Raw genomic sequence first — 22,263 nt, 5'->3', positions numbered from 1 at the left:
CCGTCATAAATTTTCCAAGCTTTTGAAACTAGCATGTTAACTAGTCAGATGATGCAATACAGCAGTGAGTTCTTAGATGAAGAGAAGTTTCATTTAACAAGCTATCAGCAGTATATATGGCCCTAAAATACCATTTCCACAGACACAGCCTATAGAGCAGAGTCCTTCAGCAGACTGGATACAACCTCACGTAACTGCTTTCAGCCCCTGGTCACATACTAGGCGAGAACAAACGCCCAGCACAAACCCATCCTTCACGGCTTCCAGTGGTATTTGACTGGTGCCTTAGGACATCAGGGGTTGGAATTAGGTGATCTTTAAGGTCCCTTCCAACCCAAACCATTCTATGATTCTACGATCTGTCCTTTCACATACTATTCTCCTGAACAGAAATCCCTATAAGTGCCATTTCTTGAAGAATAATTCTAAAGGCTATGAATATCCTACTTTTCCCTTTGTGAGTTCAGCTAGGACCAAAGACGATGATATAAGCCTTAGCCATTAAAAACGAGCACTTATTATATTATTTTGTTTTGCACACACTATTAAAAAATTCCATGCGATAATGTCTATTTAACAAAAAACAAAAACAAACAAGCAAACAAAAAAATCCCAGCAAAAACACCACCACCACAAAACAAACAAACAAACCAACAAACTGATGGAGTTAACTTTTCATTGCCCCAGACAGAATAGGTTGGCTGTCAAGGTAACAAAAATGACAACTAGCATATGGCTTGGCTAGTAGTGACAGGGAAGGTCACAGTATTAAGTGTTAAAAACACAAACAGCATAAAAAAATCCCACAGTTTACCTTTCTGTCAAAGGAAAGGGGAGTATCAACAAGATTCAGAGACTTCCGGTGCGTGTTCAGAACTTTAGTCGGAAGAGACATGGAAACAGCTGGAAAGCAAAGCCAACAACAACAACAACAACAATTAAAAATCGCCCATTTCAGTAACACGAAAAGTAAAAACACCTACATAAAGTAATTGTACTAGGAAAAAACAACAGAAACAAAAAAGCTTGAAGGTTTATTAATATACACTAAAGTTAACGGAAGCCTTGCCTTAACCCTGGTTAGGGCAAGGCTTCCCTTAACCAGGGCATTGGACACTACGTCCCTACATGTAAAACACTGTATGCTGGAATCCACTTACAAATTCAGTCAGGGAATTATTTGGGTGAAAGTCCTCTCATCAGTCTATCAGTAATGTAACATTATTAGGAATACTGTCTTCCCTCTACACGATATATTCTTACAGATGTAGAGAGTACATCTGTATACTTACGTTTTCTGCCACTGAAACATTTCATTTCACCACAGCTTCACTAAAATAAGAATGTGTGTTTTATCTGTCTTTGTACAATGGCAAAAAAATAAGAGAATTCACTGACTTGGGTTCTAAAATTCTATCCAATCAACTAGTTTTCATAACATTAACTTTGAATCACTGCAAGTTATTTATACACATGCCATGGCATGGGATACTGTGGGAACACTACACAGCAACAACTTCAGACTCATTTTTATTTCGTGATAACTACAATACAACTTGTGTCGCTAGCTTTTTCTGAATAGCAGAATTTGGAAACACTTGAGTTTACCCCTTTTAGCACCCAAAACCACTATTAGGGAGAAATACCTGGAATCTCCAAGCCCTTTTCCTTGGCCATTATTGACAGTATCTCTTGTGTGGAATGGTTTGCACTGAACACGGGTGGTTGATTAGCAGTCTTGGAAGTTGGAGGCAGGTATGACTTCAGTGCTGTACTCTGCAGGATATCATTTATATACTGATCCAGCTCATCCTGGCTTTCTAGTGAGAAATACATAAAAGAAAAGGAGCATTAAATATAAGAAAACATATAAATTATCAGTGCTTTCTTTTTCATTACACACCATTCTATTCTTGTTTATACAGAAAGGCATGCAAAAATGTAAGAATATCATAAGCAAGAGACTCTTAAGCTGAAAAAAAATTGAAAGAAAATAAAAATTAAACAGTTTTTGATACTTTTTAAACAGTTAAATTTAGAAATTGTCTTTCCCTTTGAAAAGGATCAGAATGGTTTTTCTCTTGCTGGTAGTCCAAAGATCAGCTCTTCCATACAAACCCTTATGACTCCTCACACTCTCTACCTCCCTCTAGCATCTTTCACACAAACCCAATGTGCTGATTCCTCAGACTCGGTTTTACCACAGCAGTTACCAGTCAATGCCACACCAAGAACATGGGAAGAATATACACAAACTCCTTCTCCAAACTAAGTCATGCACGTACTGTTCTCAGATTGAAGCATGAGAAACCTGAATGACTATCAACTGTGCACAAATTAGATTCTGCATAGTAGGGCAAACCCAGGCTCTAACTGACAGAACATTATAGAGGAAAAGAAAAAAAAAGTGAGAAAACTACTACCTTTTTCACAGAAATCTGCTGGATAGCCTCCATATTCACTGTCAGGGCTACAACGGCCTTCATTAGGGTCATCAAACAGTTTTACATCACAGTCTGGATCCAGAAAGCTCAGATGCGTGTGAAAAGAGGTGGTAAGAAATTCTGATAGCTTGCCTATCTTCACCCTGCAAACAGGAAAGCATGCCAGAGGGAGCTAACAGACATCATTTTGATACTGGTTAATGCTCACTGAGCTTTCAACAACTCCAAAATCTATAAGACTTAGCTGTCAAATCCACCTTTGGTAAGTATGAAGAAGTAAATAACCAATATGGAGAAAAACAAGTACAAAATATCAGTTGCGGATCCAGCTGGGTACTGCTCTATCTACTAATTGCACTTAACTGTGCCATGGTAACACTCACAGGTCTAACCCAACGCCAAATTATGCAAGGTGCTGTATGTATATATGAGGAGAGGTCCCAAAGAAAGATCTGAACTCCGAGAACCATGCAAGACATAATCAGTCTGAGAAGTCCCCAATGACAGCAGTATCTTTTCACAGAACTGCAGTGTTGCTAGAATAACAGAAAGTACATCTGATTGTCAAAGAAAGACACTGACTGACGGAGGGCAAGCATAATGACAACAGGGAGACGCTGTGCCATCATATTAAATCACTTTTGTAGGTAGATAAGTGGAATACACAATCTTACAGATCGTAATTTGTATTTAAAACAGGTCCAATAATTTTGAAAGATAATTACTTCTTAAAAACGAAAGCCCAGCCAAGACCAAGATTTTGTGTTTCCAAATTTTTAGAATAGAATAGTTTCAGTTGGAAGGGACCTACAAAGATCATCAAATCCAACTGTCAACACTACTTCGGGGCTGATCCAAAGTTAAAATATATCATTAAGAACGTTATCCAAATGACTTTTAGACATGGACATGCATGGGGCACCAATCACCTCTCTAGGAAGCCTGTTCTAGTGTCTAACTACCTTCTTGATAAGAGGTTTTTCCTAATCTCTAGTTTGAAACTCACCTCATGCAGCTTCAAGCCATTTCCATGCACCCTGTTACTAGATACCAGAAAAAAAAAGACAACCACCCCCCACTCCATTTCCCCTCCTCAGGAAGCTGCAGAGGGCAATGAGGTCACTTCTTGGCCTCCTCTTTCCCAAGCTCGATAAACCCAGTGTCCTCAGCCTCTCCTCACAGGACATGCCTTCAAGCCCTTTTACCAGCTTTGGTGCCCTCCTCTGGATGCTTTCAAGGACCTTAACATCTTTTTTTTGTTGTGGAACAGAACTGCACAGAGTATTCAAGGTGAGGCAACACTAGATACAGCAGGAGAATCACCATTTTTGACCAGCTGGCTGTGCTGTGTTTAACACACCCCAAACTGGAGTTTGGCTTCTTAGCTACCAGGGCACACTGCTGGCTTATGCTGAGCCTGCTGTTGATCAGCACCCCCAGATCCCTTTCTGCTGAACTGCTCCAAAGCCACTCAACTCCCCATGTGTACTTATGTCCAGTATTACTCTGTCCCAACTGCAGAATCCGTCATTCTTTCTTGTTACATTTCATGCTGGAGCACTGGGACATCGTCAACAATCTATCTAGATCCCTCTGCAAGGCCTCCTATCCCTCCAGTGGGTCAGCAGCACCTCCCTCCACAGTCATCAGCAAACTTGCTGAGGATGTACTCCACTCCTGCATCCAGATAACTGACAAAAATGTTGAACAGGACTGGCCCTAGAACAGAGCCCTGGGGAACATAACTAGTGACCAGCCACCAGCCAGATGTAGGTCCATTCACTATGGCCCTTCAAGCTCTGTTGAGCCAGTTCATCAGTGTAGCATGAACCTCTTCACCTCACAACTGCGGACTTTGTCCAAAAGGATACTGTGAGGGACAGTACCAGAAATCTTGCTAAAATCCAGAAAAACTACATCCACCACCTTCCCCTCATCCACTAAGCAGATGATCTGATTATAGAAGGATATGGAGTTAGTGAGACAGGACTTTCATTTTGTGAACCCTTGTTGGCTGGGCCCGATGACTGTGTTATCATTTCAGTGCCTTTCTGTGGCACCCAGCATAATCTTCTCCATAAGTTTTCCAGGTACTCAAGTTGAACTAACAGGTCTGTAATTTCCAGAGTCTTCTCTCATGCCATTCTTGTAAAATGGGATAGTGTTGGCTAGTTTTCAGTCAGCGGGGACCTCCCCAGATTCCCCAGACCTTCTGTAGGTAACTGAGAGGGGTCCTGCTATAACATGGGAGAGGTGTTGGAACTAGATGATCTTTGAGGTCCCTTCCAACCCAAGTCATTCTATGATTCTATGAACATCCACTAGCTCCCTCAGTACTCTGGGATGAATCCCATCAGACCCAGTAGACTTATAAACATTCAACTGATGCAAACAGTTCCTTACAATTTCAGTATTAACAAATGGGAAGTTGCTGCTCCCCCAGCCATGGTCCTCCACTTGAAGACAGGGCAACCCAAGGCCTATCATAAACATTAAAGACTGAGGCAAAAAAAGGCATTAAATGCCTCTGCCTTTAATCAGCTATCAATGGCAGTGAGAGATGGTCCACCTCTTGGGAAATGGATTTTTCCTACTGCATTTGAGGTCCAGCTACCATCTGACTCCCACATAACCATTAACGCTGCTCTCTGTCTCGAGTTCCAGCACGAGATCTATGCAATATCACAGGTTCAAACCTGAGGCTTGTATATGATTTAATTAAAAATTCACAGAGAGAATCATTTGGTGGTTATGGCAGTACCTTGCACCTCCAAAATAACCATCCTCTAATTTTCGTATGGTGGCAAGAACCGCTGGATGAATGTCAGTACCATCGTCAACTGAAAAAGAACAATAGAAGAGTTTGAAGCTTACCAACACATTCTTAAATTATCATGTCCAAGTGGATTACCGGCTGTTCTCTACAAAGTAAACTAAATTTAAAACAAACCCACGAGTGCTATCAATACCAGATTATTAAAAAAAAAATAATCAAAACAATCAAAACAATCCCAAGCCCCTCCACCCATGACAAGTTCCAACAGGCCTTCTATAGAATTTCTTTGGACAGAAATAGTATGGAGATGGTGAGGAGATGCAAGGATATTAAGGAGTAAAAGAAAAATATTACACATCATCCAAGTTCAGCATAGACTTGAGAAAGTTAAACCATACTTTTGATGTTAAAACTCAGATGTTGAAACAGTCATACCATCTGTCTCTGCTCAAACCTACCCGCATCCTACTCCCCCACAATAATTATTCTGCTTGCAATTGAGAAAATCAACTTTACCAAGCATCGTGTGGGTGATGGGAAACGTCAGGGTTGGTCTCCCTGTCATCCTCCAACAAGAAGTGAGGTAAGCCAGCTCTGTCTTGAGCATCTCCACAATCATCTGATTGTCTAGAGCCAGATAGAAGTGATGCTGGTCAGTAAACTAGAGAACAGAGAAATTTGGTATATAAGTACTTGTCAGTGCTCTCCTCTATTTTTTTTCCCAATGAAAAAAAAAATATTTTTTTGGTTGAATTAACCAAACAAGGCATGCTATTGGGAAAAAAAAAAGAGATCCATGCTTGTGCAGAACATGCTTTTGCTCACATTTACAGGTTGACAGTGAAAAAAGGAAGCCATACAAATAAAAACTAGATGATGACCCCCATGAAGTAGAATTCTCCCAGTGATGAATTACAGTAACCTATGATATGCAAGATCAAAGTAGCATAAATGTGAGAGAAAATACAGCAGCAGCAATACAAACAATAAACAGGCTTAAGTGCGTGCTGGGGACTGGAAACTAGTAACCATATATCTCTTGGGAACAATCTAAAACACGAGCAGAATAGGAACAGCTGACAGTTACTGTGGAAAAAAAAGGTATATTAAATGTACAGTGGTAAAGGGTGGTGTTCTCTCTATAAAGGAAGGCCAAGAACCACAGTAAGAGACTATTATGGCTACATCTTAAGCTGGAAAAACAGTGAAAAGTATGTCAAATCAGCCACAACAAAAGCTAAAAGCACACAAGCATTAGGGAGGGGTTGAAAAGGGAAAAGGCTGGGATGTAAAATAAACATCAATTAGTAAGACACATAATGGACAAGGAGAAAACCTTCTGTAAACACATCAAAGGTAATAGGAAAACACAGAAACTGTGGACCTGTTAATGAACAGAGGAAGAGGATAGGAAGAGAGGACACACAAGCTGAAGCATTCAGTGCCACCTTTACTGACAGATGACCTGTAATACTACTTTGAAAAGAGAGACAGGAGTTCAGCCTGAGCTTGGGAAGAAAAGGTTAAAGAGCATATAAATTCGAGCTGGCAAAGACATTGTGTCTTTAGAAAGGAAGGGCCAGAATAATGTAGACCAGACAACCCCATTTCAGTGCCTGAAGTCAATTTGAGAGTGCCAAGAGAATTACAAAATGATAAAGCGAGATGGCCAAATGGTCATATCAAAAAATAATCTCTGCAAATCAGTCTAATTCCCTTCTTTGGGAGCAACTAGATGGTACACACAAAGAAGTGGCAGACAAATCTTGACGTTTGCAAAGCCTTTCACACTAGCAAGCTGAAGAAAAAACATTTGAAAAGGTCGAACCACTTCAAAATTGCGTTCAAACAGTAGTTATAAACCATCTTCTCGAACTGAGAGGGTATCTAACTGGAGTCAGCCTTTGTCCCATCTCTAATCAATGTTTTCATTAGAGAACTGGATGAAATACAAACTATGAAACCACAAAAGCTGTGGACATTACTCAAGATCAACAAAGACGAGTTAATTGCTAACCACAGGAAGGTGAAATTAAACATAAATTCCACTCCATCAGAAAAAGGGGTGGGGGGAATGTTTGCCTAAGAAGTACAATGGAAAATGTTATAGAGGTTTGTCAAATAAGGAAAGTGTGTTGCTGATGCAAAGATAAATGCCATTTTGGAAAATATTAGTAGGTATGTCCGTACTTGACACGTGCCAAGGTTTCAGCTGGAATACAGGGTCCTATATATATAGCAAGATGTGGACAAAAAGATATTTAAATAGTAGTCACAACTCTGAGGAATTTTTCCCTAATTTGAAAAAGTGGATATTGGTGTGGTGGAACAACACGACACAATAACCAATCTTCTCATGCACGAAATATGTTGTATAAAGCCTGTTGTGATCAATTGACCTGGGCAAGAATAGAAACGGATCCACACTACTTGCAGTAAAACTGATGAAGTTTGGTCATTAAGCAGCACTACAGAAGCCATCTGTGGAATCCACTGAATCTATTCCACTGGAATTTAAAGATTTTAAAAATCAAACATATTTAGGAGGGTGTGAGCATTCTTCATCCTGCTCCAGTTGCACGTTTGGTGTAGATGACCCCTGGAACTTCTAGTACAAACGGTTACAATAAGGCTACAAGAAGTGTGTAGTACTTCTTTAAGTGTACAAAAAAACCACAACAACAAACAATTAATTGTAGGAGGATCCAAACTTCTACCTACATTGAAAAAGCCACTAAACAGAAAACAAAGATAGAACATCGTTTTCTCAGCACTATTGATCCTTTCTACAATGAAAAGATTATGACTTAGTGTCTTAGGGGTTATAGTATTTGGCACACTTAAGTGAAACTACATTTTCCATTTAAGAAATCAGAAGAAAGAAAATATTAATGGATCTATTTTTGAATAAATTATTTAATTAGCTAGAATGTTGGTTCAGTCAGCGGTCGGTAACAACATTGCACTATTGATTTGCTGTGGCCTTCTGAGCCAAAAGCCAAAGAAGCCAGACTCTGTATGACGGAAGAGACATTTATTAGTATGCCTACTACCTTGATCATCCAACGATCCTAAAAACCCCACAAAGCAAAGTATGTCTGCTTTATTAGCCCTGCTCTGTCTAAAGTGGAGTGACAGCACATGAAAGCAAAGTTCTTCATTAATGATTAGCCATTAAGTACACAGGGATTCCCCTGCCAGCTTTACGTGCTCACCTGAGGGGTAAAGGCAAAAATTTGATTTCTTATCACGTACAGCTTGGAGGTACCCAGCACTCCAATGTGTCGATGTGGACGTCCACTTAATTTCATGTTCTCATTCCTACCTGTAAAGAAAAGAGGAAAAAAAGTCACCTAACACTTCCTCTTTGGTTTCCCATAACAACCATTTTAGGCCAAGAGATCTACTTCATTCGTATCAGCAGGGCAAAAGATAGATAAGAGTGAGATGCTACAAACTAGTGTGCTTTGTATCAATATAAATCAAATTTTAAATCAATATAATAGCCAGGGTTCTTCAATGGCCTGATTCAAAATCAAGATTTTGGCTTCACCAACCATGGAATTAGGTCTTTCATTTGTATTCATTGCTCAGCCCACAAAACTTCACCACCAAGAACAAGAGGTATGCCCTTTCAAAAAACAGGCCATCAACATGTAACAGAAATTTCAGTGCCTTTCACTGTAGAACCTTAAAAGTTCTTGACCTTAAAAGGCTAAAGCACACCTCAATACAGAGAGGGATTTTCTTTTCATGGGGGTAATAAAACCCAATTTTCTCAGTGGGGCTTATTAGCTGATGTTCTGCACTGCACCCTTTGCTCCAGCACCCAGGAACTGACTTGAATCCGTCTGACACGGAGAATAAGCCAAACAACTATGTGCCTGAAAAGAAATCCCTGTGAACATTACTAAAAAAGTCACTGTTAAAAACAGTACACCAATGTGTCAAAGCAGCCTACTCACCCCCCACTAGTGAAAGAAAGCTATTTCAAACTATTACAAAATAACTGCAAACTTCAGCAAAGCCTTGCAAATGTTTCATTTGTTAGAAGTTCTTTGTAATAAAAAGACAAATTCTTTAAAAAAAATCAGCATATGGAATTTTCCTTCTTCACATAAAGGGCACAATTTCTAAGATTTATTTGAAGGCTGTTACTTTGGATGTTTCAAAGCTTCCAAAAAACTTCCTATTAAAAACAAACAAACAAAAAAAAACCATAACAATGAAGAACAAACAAAAACATGAACAGTCTCATGCTCTTCTTCCACATTATCCATTAACCATATTGCCATGGGAACACGCTCCAGATAGACAGAGAAGCATGGTATAGCTCCTCTTATCCATGCTGTAAAACAAATCTACCAATGTTGATCCACCTCATCAATTTTACTTTGTAGTAACATCCATAGTTTTCAGTCATGAATTTTTGGCATGCTTGAAGTTGTAAAAGTAAGTTCAGTTAGGAATACATGTAATAAATTTTCACCAAGACCCCTTTCATTCCAGCAAGGATTATAAGAAGAGCCAGTGGTGGTTGAAGGCTGATCTGATTTTCAGCTTAACTATAATCAGTTTGAGGTTTTGTGCATTTATTTAATCCAATTGTCAGGCTCAGAGGGACAACAGGCCTCTAGGGCCACTGCTGAGGAATTGGAACTTCATTTAAAGTCTTCAGGTTAGAAAAGCCCTAAAAGCTTCTGGGTTTGCAGCAGAAACAGAAGGCTTCAGCAGCTCCACTCAGCTCAGGGTTGGAAGGAACATTAGCAAGAACCTGACAGACCAGAGTTGCTCTGATAACAGCATAACTTCCCTGATTTGGAACAGAAAACTTCCCAGAGAGTCTGCAAGTACAATGGCAATCATACTGCAAGGTCTCCAGACCAAAGAACGAAGTATTCTGACTTCTGAAAAGTGAAACATTGCTTTTTCTACATTTTTCGAGGCTTTTTTTTTTTTAAGCCACTTTTTCTCTTTGGAAGTAGCTCCTGCAGAACAAAGAGTCAGTGCTTGCCTAACCCTTTCACAACTGGGCACAGAGAAACTTGTATTTTGGCCATTTTTCTAATGAGCCAGTTTTTTTTCCCTATTGGAGACCCTTATTTAAGACAGAAGTTGTAATCTTGATAACCTTCCTTACACAAGGAAGGTGGTTGATGTTGATAACCTTCCTTACACAAGGAAGGTGTGGGAAGGTGGGAGGTTATTTGTGGTTTGGGGGTTTTGTTTTTTGCTTTTTTGTTTGTTTGTTTTGGTTTTTAAAGTCAAATAAATTGAGACAGTAGGAAGGAAAAAAAAAAAAAACACTAAAAATATGTTGTACAGCAATAGAGAGAGGCTTCCACCTACCCAACTTGGTGTAGAGATTACTCAGGATGCGAGCTGGCTGCACTCTCAGTGGATGGATATCAGCAATGCTCTGAACATTGATTCCATGGTCTTGCAATAGATTCTTAATTTGATTAGATTCTGCCAGAATAGTTACTGCATAACAGAAAACAGAAACACTAGTAAGAACCAAAGTTCTTCTCTTTTTTAACTGGCTGCCTTTATTGTCACCTCTCAGCTACTGTGTAATTGACTAAAAATGCACAAAGACCTTACTTCTTTCTTAATTTATGACTCCATGAGATCTAAAGGGATTACAAGGGGATTTGAGAGATCTTTAAGTTCTCTGCTCCTCAGGACATCTTGTCTTTCTTTTCTACTCTGGATCGTAAAGTAATTCAAATTGGAAGGGACCTCACAAGGCCTCTACTCCAACCTCCTGCTCAAAGCAGGGCCAGCTATGAGGTTAGACCAGCTTGCTTGGGGCTTTATCATTTTCTTCTGATCTTTTTCAGTACCGCAAGTTTGGACTGTGCAGTTTCTTTCAGGAGACAGGGCTTTGCTCCTGCAAGTAGTTTTTCCCCTGATTTTGAAAATATTTGTTTTTTTAGTATAGCACATCATATCAGCATAGTCAGGTCAACGGCAAACGTGCTGTTATCTGTATAGCAGTAAATGTTACAGCGGCTGTAAAATGGCAGAGGTAGAAAAAAGAAAAAAAGCCCAAATTGGAGGAATTTACAATCCAGGGTCTGATTCTACCTCTTGTCCTGCATGAGTTTTTGCCCATGCCAACTGGGTTATTGGTTTGGGGCTAATGACTCAGTATTCTTCTTTGCATTATAAATAGTTGTCAAAGAATGCTAAAAATAAGAGTGCATTTATATTTCTGTGAGAAATCAAGCACTTCAGAGTAAAAAGCACCACTGCTGTGATACACCAAGAGGGGGTAAACAAGCACCTGTCCAGGTCAAAATACCACCGATGAAGACTGCTTCTGCTAAATGTGCCATTCTGGAAAAGCAACCAGGTCAGACCCTGGAAAAGGCTTTATCCCTGATCAGTTGGTGTTCGCCCTCCACTTAATTACTGGGTTTGGCTGTTCCTGAACTGATGAATGAAGCTACTCCCTGAAGCAGACAAAAGGCAGCTCTACGTCTGGCTGCTTTCTGCTCTCTAGCTTGCTCCTCACCTCCAGGAACAGAGATCCACTCCACTCATTGCTCTTCTGCTTCCCCTGAAAAGGGGCTGCACAAAAACCTGACTGAACTGACCGGTCTCCTGTAAGTCCTGCTCTTTTCTGCTAGTATCTGACATGACCTTTCTTTTCAATTTAAGATTGAGTCTGCCACTCTCCAGTCCCCAGTCTTAACATTTTAACAAGTATTTTTTAAGAGGTTTGTTAAAACTGATCTTCTCTTATGGAAAAAAGCAGCCAGAGAAACAACCCTCTTCTCATTCTCACAGTATCACCAAAGCATCCATGCACCATGCGAAAACCCACATCATTTTAAAACACGTCTTTCTTCATTCCCATGCATACGGACTTCACTGTCACATACTCCAATTTACCCAGAATGTTTCAAAAAAATCCCTGACCTTGTACCACAACATCAGGTTTAAAGCCAGTGGAAAATCTTCTGTTTAAGGGATCAATTTCACCTGCAGCCAGAAATCCCTAGAATAAATACAAAAGAAAGAAAAAAGAAAGGACACTAAAAAAATTAATAAAAGGCTCTTGATGACATCTACAAGCTATCTTAACCAATTTTCATTTTTAATGGGAAAGTGGGACTTAAAGTCTGGTTTCCCCATCCCGTCCCCTGAGTAGTATATTCAATAAAAACAGTGGCTGCAACATTTTTCAGAACAACAAGAAAATGGTTATGACTGACACAATCTGCATATCCTTATTTCCTATTTTAGAGCTGCAGCAAGTGAAGCAATTTGGCCAGGTCAGTGATTTTTCTGCAGCTCTGCAGAGATATTCAGTTGTTCCTTTAACAAGCCCATGATCAATACTGGACAATTCTACAGGCATTTTATGCCATGGAATAAGGCACAACCCTCTGGAGCTGAAACAGTGCAGAATCTTAGCTCTGAAGCAGCCAAGTCAGCTTGGACTTCATATTCCTCTAGCCTAACCATATATCCAGTCCATCTGGCAACTTACTCAGCTTGATAAGAAACAGACAATTTAGTATCTACCTATATATATATATTAAAAAAAATAAAAAAAATAAAAAAGCTCCTGAAAGCTCAGAGTCATCCCCTCATCATCCGTGTGCATGTTCTGGAAAATAGTGTCCCCTGCCTGACAATCAAATTTTACTTAAAGCCTAACCCAACTCAAAGCAAAATGAAATACAAACTCACCTACTATACAAGAAATAATTACCTCTGCTAATAAGCAGCTAAGGACGTACATTGACTGGCCCCAAAGGTGAGGCAGCTTTCCCATCGGGGCACGATCCACTGAGTGAGGATTTTCATACTCCTCGTCCACCTGACAACAAAAGCACAAACAAGAAAATTACCTTAAAGTTCTGAAGAACAATCAATAACGTGGATTTGAAAATACAAAGTCTATCATCTAACCACTCTAATCTGTTATTATTATTATTACTGACATCTCTTGATTTTACTTTTGAGACTGCATGCTCTCTAAGAAAAGAACTATGCTTCCTTAATGTAGACCACCCCGATCTTCAAAGCTGGAGCTTGAATGGGGACTCTGCATGCAACTAGAGCTTTGGTGTTAGCACCTCCCCTTTCTTCTCAGCATCCCTTCGCTGCCTTCCCTCTGGCAGCTTGTAGGGAATTGTGTCTGCTTTCCAGCTCCTTGGACAATGACGCCTGAACTTCACTGATGACCATCTAGCTTCCTGAAAGTTCACATGAAGGTGCTTTCCAAAAATGAAGGCTATTCCACATTTCTTGAGTTAGCAAGAATGTTCAATGGAAAAATGAAGACACTCAGGAAAAACAAACAAACCAAAAAAAAAACAAACAAAAAAACCCAAACAAGACCCTGCAACAACAACTACAACAAACTGACTTGATTTTGCAGCATACAGATCTTTTGAGGGAAGGGGATAAAACCTCCTGGATAACATCTTTATCCATCTTCAAGCCATTTAAAAACATATAAATAGCAGGCAAAAACTACCCCATTTATTTGTCGTGTTCATCACATCATCATCACATCAAAATTCACAAGAAGACTGAACTCTTACACGCTTGTTCCACTAGGCAGATAACTCAGAGCTTCAGCCTCAGATGTCTGAGCAAAACATCAGCCTTCGACATTCCTTCCCTTAACTCAGACCAAGCCAGAAGGCTCCACACCCTTAGTGCATGAGGGCTGAGAAGTCTGGAGTGGGAGGAGAAGTGGGCAGGGAGAGATACAAAAGCAAATACCATGGAAGACCACACAATGTTGTCTGAATTTCTGTCACAATGGGAGAAACAGGTAAAACAGTGAAAGCAAAAATGGGAAAAAGAAAAACAAAAAACAAATTCACAAAAAAAAAAAATCTAACAAATCCCAATTCATCTGAAACCTGCATTTATCTTAAATGCAAGCTCTAGAAGAAAAAGAGCACAAACCATTGACAGAATAGGCAGGCAGGAGAGTCTATGTCTATTTCTTCTTTGAGCTTCAGTTTGTAAATCAGCAACAGCGCTTCTTAAATATGTCGTGTTATAAGAACTTAAAAAAATTTTAGATCTGCTCTAGAACTTCCCTAGGCACTCAAGATTCCCAGCTCCAAGATTCGATCATCTGGAAGCCTAAAGTTTACCATTTCTTGGCAAGAGCCATGAGAGGTCTGTTAGTTTTTAATAACGCATAGTGGTCTTTTTTTTTTTTTTTTTTTTTTTTTCGCATTGCTAGTGTTGATTTATCAACTAGAGGAAAATTATAGAACTGACACTGATTTTGGTATCTATACTTCAAATACAGAAGTGGATGCTTCAGTTTCACAATACCTTTTCTGGAGGGACTGCATACAGTTCAGGCATTAGAACTATTCCATTCTTTTCTCTAATAAGTATTCCTTCCAAAGCCTCTCTGTACTCTTCTACCTGGAAATATTTATAGAAGGGAGAATTGACAATACATTCAGCAAAACAGAAACAGTAAAAGTTAAAATTTCAGTAATTTTCTGTTGAAAATTAGTAATAAATAAACAAGGGTGGTGGTAGGGTGGATCACGACTTGCTGATGGAAGAAAAGGCTTCAAATTCTCAGATATTGTTCCAGCATCTCAATATTAACAGCCTCCAAAACATGAGCACACATCTTTAACCAGCAACAAACTACTGAAGCACTAAACATACTACAACTGAGAAGTTACTGGAACAAATTCTGCACGCAATTTGATGATGATGATGCAGTGACATGGAAGACGTCAGGACGGACAATATCCATGAGGAGTGTAAGGTGTGTGAATTGTTAGCTTTCTACCAAGCACATTTGTCTATGATTTTCTGAATCCTGCTTTACAGGATTGGGAATTCAGTTTCTCTTAAAAATTCACCCTGGGGAAAAATTAAAATAGATGTAAACTGATTAAAAATACCTAAGTTAACCAAATGGAAAATCCTCTTGTTCTTGTGTTGCTAGACAACATATTACGAACAGGAATACCAGGCTGATACAGAATGAAAAACGTTCAATATTCTTATTGCCAGATTCCTTATTTTGACCCATTTCTTAACTATCGCATTCCAAGCTTTTACTTACAGGGAAACTGTCTTCCAGCACTACCAGAACTTGATTTTGAAGTCCTATTTCTGCTATACTTTTCTGAAGAAGTAGCTACAGTCTACAGCACAAGTTAAGGTACCCACATGTTCTGTCATGGTACACTAGTATTATCAGTACTCTATCCACTCTTTCTGAGTCCTCAGGATGCTTATTTTCCTAACAAGTGCTGCCACTGCAACTACATGTTTCCCACAGTAACTGGAAGACTACACACTTACCTGAGTGTCTCAAGTCTCTCACACAGCTACGTTTAAACTGTGGGAACTGAGGGCAATTGTCCATTCTGAGCACACCCTAGCACAGACCATCTGCATACCATAAAGATAATCAGGTACAGACTGTCCTAGATCACCTAACTAAATTCTGGAGACTGCTTTCTGAAGAGATAGTTTATTGCCTTGACTAAAGTTTCAGTAAACTCTGACTTTTCTGCTCATGAAACAATGCCTTATCTCTCCCCACCAGACTACTACTGCTTTGTTCAACAAAGCAACCCATATTTCTCGTAAATATCTCACTTGATTTATTACATCTGGTACAGAAAGGTTTTTTGGTCTGAAATTGCCTCCTTTGTTTCTGATGGTATTTTATTTTTAAGGGATTATATTTAGCAATCTCCAGTCCCTCTGCATACTGGGCAATTTTAGATCACATGTATTCATTACTTCCTTCTGCACCAATCTGCAGAATTCTTGGTGTGAACACACTTAGTCCTTGTTCCTTGCTGCTCTTTAAGTTATTTAGCTCCCATGACCACTGAATGCTTGAAACAGCAAAGGCATGAAATAACTTAGGGAATCAGCAATTAGCTTATGAAATCAGTGAAAATGAAATGGCTCCTCATAAGGGTCTAATCCACCCCAAATCTCCCTGAATGTATGAAAGTGAATTCTTGTGAATCCCAGTAAATTCCCAGTAGTGTTTGATGCCAACAGAGCATCAAAATTGCACGAGATTCAAATAGTAACACCCATCACACCACAGCCCCAGAGCAGCATGCAAGACCAGAGGCTGCATGTCCTCACCCAGCTACTGATATCTGCAGTACGTGATTCATCTACACAAATACATAATTTGTCTACACCAATATTGCACACGGTGAAGGATCTGCCTTCTGCTGGGTTCTACTACAGGAACGGGTCATTGGGACTTCCATGGAGACAACTGATAAGCAAAATAAACATAGAGCAAAGCTACAAAATACTTCTTTGCATTTCTAGTCAAAGGCGTTTCCTTTTTCCTCACCTGAATTTTGTCCTCATTAAATACTCCATCAATTAGGAAGTACGTCCAGAACACCGGCCACTCACATTCAATATTCTCAAACAGCTTGAGCTCAGCAGGATCGTAGTGCAGCCTGCTTGGATCCTGGAAATTCAATCATGTTCATTTAGTCACTCAAACTCCATACATAATGGAAGCCTATTTTATACAAGTAATTAAAACCAAGAAACCAATAAAAACACAGGAACCAGTTTCCACGCAGCCTCTTCATTTCTTTCTCACATTCAGTTCCAGGCTGATTTAATCTGTTTCCAGACAAATCAACCCTTCCCAGACTTAGAATCTAGGTGTCACCCAATAATTTGTCTCTGCCCTCGTTCAAAGACACCCCAGGGCACCTCAAACACATTGCTTCCCCTTAGGCACCATAAGCATGTCACTCCTTGTAGAATGATGAATTAACTTCTCTCAGTAATAAGTGGTTTTCAGACCATTAGTCTCCTTCAGACATGAGTCATTCTCAGGGCGGATGCCTGGATTACTACCAAAGATGTCACCACTAAGATGTCTTAACAGTGATGCAGAACTTCACCCTTCGTGTACACGAGACAAAAAAATTGTCCATAAACAAGAGATAATGTTCTTCCTAATGTCTACTGAAAATACACATCAGAAATACCTCTCTGGGTGTCTTGTAGCCATCCCGGAGAAAACGACAGCAGCCATAGCGGCCCTATAAAAACAGACAAAATTACAGAAAACTTCTCATACCATTCTTCCTCATAGACTGACATCTGTGTATAAGCAGTGTCTTTTCAATGCCACTTAGGGGTTTTCCTCCCTCTGTTCCATGCATAGACCCACCAAGTCTGGCAATCTGTTTAATTAGGATTTTCAGTTAAGAAAGGAAGTTCTGCTTCTCTTTCTCTCTGAAAAATAAAAATAAAGGAAATCCTTACCTGCAGTTTGGATATGATTTCGCTCTTGGTTACATTAACAAGGTTTATATCCTCCACTGCAAAAGCCGGGTAAGAAATAATAGAGAGAAGGCCAGCATCTATCTCCTTTGACGTGGATGCCCTCGGCAACATGGAGTAAAGTATAGACTGAGCAAAACAGGAACAAAGAGAGGGATGTAAAATAATTTGTCTTGTTCAAAAGACTACGTAAAATGCAAATGGAACATACTATTTTCAAACTGAGAAAGAATTCACTGCATAATTATTTTAGCTGAGTTAATAGAAGAACACACTTTCATGTGATCTACTATAAACAGGGTGAACAGTGCAGTCTGAAGTCATCCTCATTAAGTTTTCAGCTCAGTTAATCAACATTAAATTTAAGAATAAAAGGGAAGGGGAAAGTGACCTGGGTTTTCTCCTAGCAAAGGAAAGAGAAAACTAGTTTTTACCTGACAATGTTCTACTTCGTCAGGAAGAACATGAATCACTGATTTGTGCCCTCCGTGAGCTCCAAAAAGATCCAGTTCATCTATTGCTTCCAAAGCAGCCTTCAAAACAAACAAACAAACACACACACACCCAAAGAAAAACAAACATTAAATAACTTTTAAGTCAAGTATACACCCTAGCACCTGTACTTTTCTTCAGAATGAAATTAGGTTAGAGAGGTTTGCTCCACAGACATGTTTTCAACTTCAATGGGAAGCACCAAAGTATTTTAGAAAAAATAAATATTTTTGCCTTTCCACTGGAAAGATACAGGACTGATGTGCTGGTGACCCTTCTCACAATTAAAATGCAATGCAAAGCAATGGGGAGCGCTGCTTCTGTTGAGATAATACCTAAATAGTATTTAGTAATAAACGTTTCTGTCCCACAGCCCAAAATAACTCCTCCATTTAGTAGCCTTTCAATCCTCCTTCCTGCAGGGCTATTCACAGAGAAAGGCTTGCTCAACAAGCCCAGGACCATTGGAGGCCGGTTCCTGAAGAAGAGAGCATTGCCATCTACCTCTCTTACTGATACCAGCACTTCCCGAGGGTAAGAGAGACGAGATGTCTGCTCTCTGCACTCCTACTGGCCAACCAGGCACATCATGCCCTGTCTCGGCAGGTGAATCAGCACATCTTGTACCTCTCAGCCATAATGCGTATGCCTAGGGAAGACATTAGCAGCCCAACCACTTTGTTTGAGCATCTCTACTTTAACCTAGAAGGCTACGAAACCCTGGCTTTGCTGATGTGGGGTTTGTGGTGCTACCCAGGGACTGGGGCAGGAAGAGAGCAAGGACTGGGCTACCAGAGCCAGCTTAGCAGAGCTTCCCCCTGAAACTCCAGTTCGCAGGGCTGTGGCCACACTGAGTGCTGCTCCGTGTCCATTTGTATCCTGCAGCTTCACCCTAATGCAAATCCCTGACCAAGGGAGTAGAGCAGAGAGCAGCTTGCCTGATCTCTGCTGAGAGGCAACACAAACATCAGTTCCCTGGCTCTACAAAGACTCTCTCTCTAGCAGACCAATAGAGCAGTAGATGTTTCTGCTAACAGTGGTAGATTTCATTGAGGAATTTACAACCAGGACCACAAGCAGCCTTAATGGTGAACACAAGACCCTTGGATCCATTCAAGGAAACACATTCCCTGCTGTACAGCTGCCATGGATTGCGACAAAACAGATACAAGAGACAAGTGTTAAGGGGGAGAAATCCCAAAGCATATTAAAAAAAACAGGATCAACCTCTGCAGCAGGGTCGTCAGACCACAGCAACCCCCACCAGACTGTTCAAGACAAAAACCTCACACTGAGGCACCCCCACTGAAGCTGCCTTGTCACTCTTTGACTCAACCGCAGCCAACACCAGCAGCTTCTCCCTCTTGCAGCCAGCCACGCAAGATCTTGGTTACTGATAAATCATGCTGAAATGCAACTGCACCTTTGATGTTACTAATACTTGGTTTGTGTCAGTCCCCCAGACACTATGTAAAAAGGGAGTTGGAAACTACACTATACATTTATGGCCTTTAGAGCTTCATTTAATATCTCTGTGACCTTCCAATACAGAGGAACCAGAAATACTTGCTTTCTTTTATATAGATCTTTACGCATTTTTCTGCCTATTTTAGTTGTGAATAATTTCTGTGACTGATATCCTGCTGTTTTCCAGAATTTACATCCGACTCAACCTTAACATGAAAACATCCTGTATAATACTGATGGTAGATAATTAAGAAGGAGGGATAAAAAAAAAAAAAAAAGAGGCCACTTCATAAGACTGCACCTCGCTGAACCTATCAGATTCATGCCTCAATGACCCTGCTAGATATTTTGCAGTCCTTGGAACAACTGTATTAAGGTCCTTCAATGCTAGCCATTATCACAAGGATTTGGCACTGAATATTGAACTCACACCCAAACAAAAATTCTTATACAATCAGTTAACAGCTGCAGGGGCCAAGAAGGCTATGCAAAGGAAGCTATCGGGTTCACTAGAGCCATTTAGAGTAACAGAACAGCCAAGAAGGAGGAGTCAGGAAGACGTTCTCACTTTGGCCATCCCTACGGAGCTTGCGTTCAGTTCAGGGATGCCCTGGTTTGTCTTATCACCACGTTCCCAAATGCCATAATCCTGCAAGAATAACATAAAAAAAAAATTGGCATGGTTACCTAGAAAACTATTTCCCTCCCTTGCCTCCACATGCACAGCCCCACCACAAAACCGGACCCTTGTATGAAACTTGTCTATTGGCCTTAAAAAATAAAATAACAAAAAATTCCCCAAGTTTCTGAAGAGCTTCCCCTCATGTTTAAAGAGCAGTACAAAGAGATATATCCCAGCAGGATGAGGTCTATAATCATGAACCACTTTCTGCACTGAACACACAAAGCCCTTTATCCTGCACGCCTCTCCCTCTACCTCTTCAACTTCATTACTTTCCAAAAACATGTTTGATAACGCTTTGCTCTTTTTAGAAAGGCCCGTAAGATGAGACATCAAGAGTTATTATTTATTATCAATAAAGATCTAAATAATAATTTAAGAAAATCTATTATGATGATAGAACAAATATACCTCACCCAGGCAGCAGTAAATCCCTCCACAGCCCTCCCACCATCTCCAAAGGTGCTGCTCACAAGGTAAAGTACTGACAGATTCTGACATCCTCTCATGGAAAACAAAGTCCATGTTTTCACTCACCATCAATAAATAATTTCCCACCCATATCTGAGCAGTGTTCAGATGTTTAACACTTAAATAAGTACTTACAGCAACTTTGTAGGCAGCTTCTATGTAAAAAACAAGATTCTGAATAAAAGCAACTTCATCAAGGGTGAAGATGATACGTAATCCTGATTAGAAGAGGGGAAGAAAGTAATTACACATATTAAAACAGAAATATTTACTCTTCAATGAGTTTCAAGCTTTTGCCTATTTGCTACAATATACTGTCCACAAAAACCAATGGAAAGACTCACACTGATTTCAAAAGAAGCAGCAGCAAGCCTCAATATTTCCTGCTGATAAACTATTTCAAATGCCACCAATACACATCACCCGTTTCAAAGACCAGCCAAAAAACCACCCTCAGCAGGATAGTGGCATTCATCCCCAGAGGGTACAGAGCAGAGATGCCTGGGCCAGCTCTGGCTCTCAAGAACCGCGTGGCGCAACTCCAGCAGCAGCCCCACCCCACCATCTGCTTCTCGCTCTGCCAGGAGGTCACCAGGATAAGAGCCTTATCCTCTCAGGAAGAGTACACGTGAGAAGAGCACAAAGTAAAACAGCGCCAGCAAGAAAAGGAACACAGATAGGCCTAGTGGCACCTGACTCAATGTGGTCACTCTCGGAAGAAACCTGTTTGTTCATCAGCACAACCCATGTAGTCTTCAAACACAGCTCCTCTCTGATGTGACTCTGTGTAGCTTGTGTATTTGTATGCCAACAAACTTTTGAGGGAATGGACGCTGCCTGGGCAGTTACTGTGTGTATGTCCCGATTTCACATCCACATCTCTTCCACAGAAACATTATTTTCTGAGTAATAACCACGCAAAGATCTTTGAAGCTAGTTACAACTCTTTTCCATTTAAATGAAAGCTAGAATACAAAGACTGCAACAATAGCCAAGGCTAACATAACTTCTGCTTACCTGATGCAGTCATCTGTGCCAAGAAGAGCAGGTAAAGCGAAGTTGCATCTACTTGCAGATGTCCCCACTGGTCATCTCCAACCACCGTAGCACAAGTAGCTGAGTTATACTTGGCGTGCAGGCAGTCTTTGCTACTCTGCGTGCATTTGAACTTCTCTACCTTATCTACCTGAAAAACACCAGAGATTTCAAATATGAATAACGTTATCAAGACTTGGAGAAGAAATTCTCCAAGTAACTTCAAAACAAGCACCTTGTCTTAGGCAAGGTGAAACACAAGGTCCTAATTTTTGTTACCTCAGTTTGATAACAAACTGAGGTAACAGAGAGAGAGTGCTTTAACTTCAGACTCTAGCTAAATCCATGTCCGTTTGGGAAAAAGTAAATTTAAACCACCTTGTTGAAGTTCAAATCTCTGTTACGGGTATGCATGTTTGTGAAAATCAGTTTGCAAAGGCAAAACTGTGATTTGGTACAAGCCTGATCTCAAAAAGGTACAAGTAGGATTAGTTTTGCTCAAAGAAACTACAGAACTTTAAAAAGACTTCCCATACCACCTTGTACAAGCGCACAAACACACAATCATTCCGCAGAAAAGAAAAAAAACCACAAGG

General features: G+C 40.2%; 1 protein-coding gene across 2 annotated transcripts in view; it reads right to left on the bottom strand.

The window, feature by feature from the left end:
* The window catches only part of PHKA2 (phosphorylase kinase regulatory subunit alpha 2), a 44,997-nt gene that overhangs the window by 19,219 nt on the left and 3,515 nt on the right, over positions 1-22,263 (bottom strand). For both annotated transcript variants that reach the window (XM_040532507.1, XM_040532515.1), the window contains exons 4-20: positions 21,650-21,818; positions 20,768-20,850; positions 20,048-20,128; positions 17,955-18,053; positions 17,503-17,649; positions 17,223-17,276; positions 16,565-16,687; positions 14,539-14,634; positions 12,947-13,054; positions 12,148-12,226; positions 10,570-10,704; positions 8,436-8,545; positions 5,737-5,881; positions 5,206-5,284; positions 2,424-2,587; positions 1,647-1,820; positions 815-903 (exon numbers count right to left, since the gene is read on the bottom strand). In XM_040532507.1, coding sequence (XP_040388441.1) covers positions 815-903; positions 1,647-1,820; positions 2,424-2,587; positions 5,206-5,284; positions 5,737-5,881; positions 8,436-8,545; positions 10,570-10,704; positions 12,148-12,226; positions 12,947-13,054; positions 14,539-14,634; positions 16,565-16,687; positions 17,223-17,276; positions 17,503-17,649; positions 17,955-18,053; positions 20,048-20,128; positions 20,768-20,850; positions 21,650-21,818 — 1,935 coding nt within the window. The remainder of the gene's footprint in view (positions 1-814; positions 904-1,646; positions 1,821-2,423; positions 2,588-5,205; positions 5,285-5,736; positions 5,882-8,435; positions 8,546-10,569; positions 10,705-12,147; positions 12,227-12,946; positions 13,055-14,538; positions 14,635-16,564; positions 16,688-17,222; positions 17,277-17,502; positions 17,650-17,954; positions 18,054-20,047; positions 20,129-20,767; positions 20,851-21,649; positions 21,819-22,263) is intronic.

This window comes from Cygnus olor, chromosome 1 (genome assembly GCF_009769625.2).
Source record: "Cygnus olor isolate bCygOlo1 chromosome 1, bCygOlo1.pri.v2, whole genome shotgun sequence".
NCBI lineage: Eukaryota > Metazoa > Chordata > Aves > Anseriformes > Anatidae > Cygnus > Cygnus olor.
This window is presented reverse-complemented; position numbering and strand designations above follow the sequence as displayed.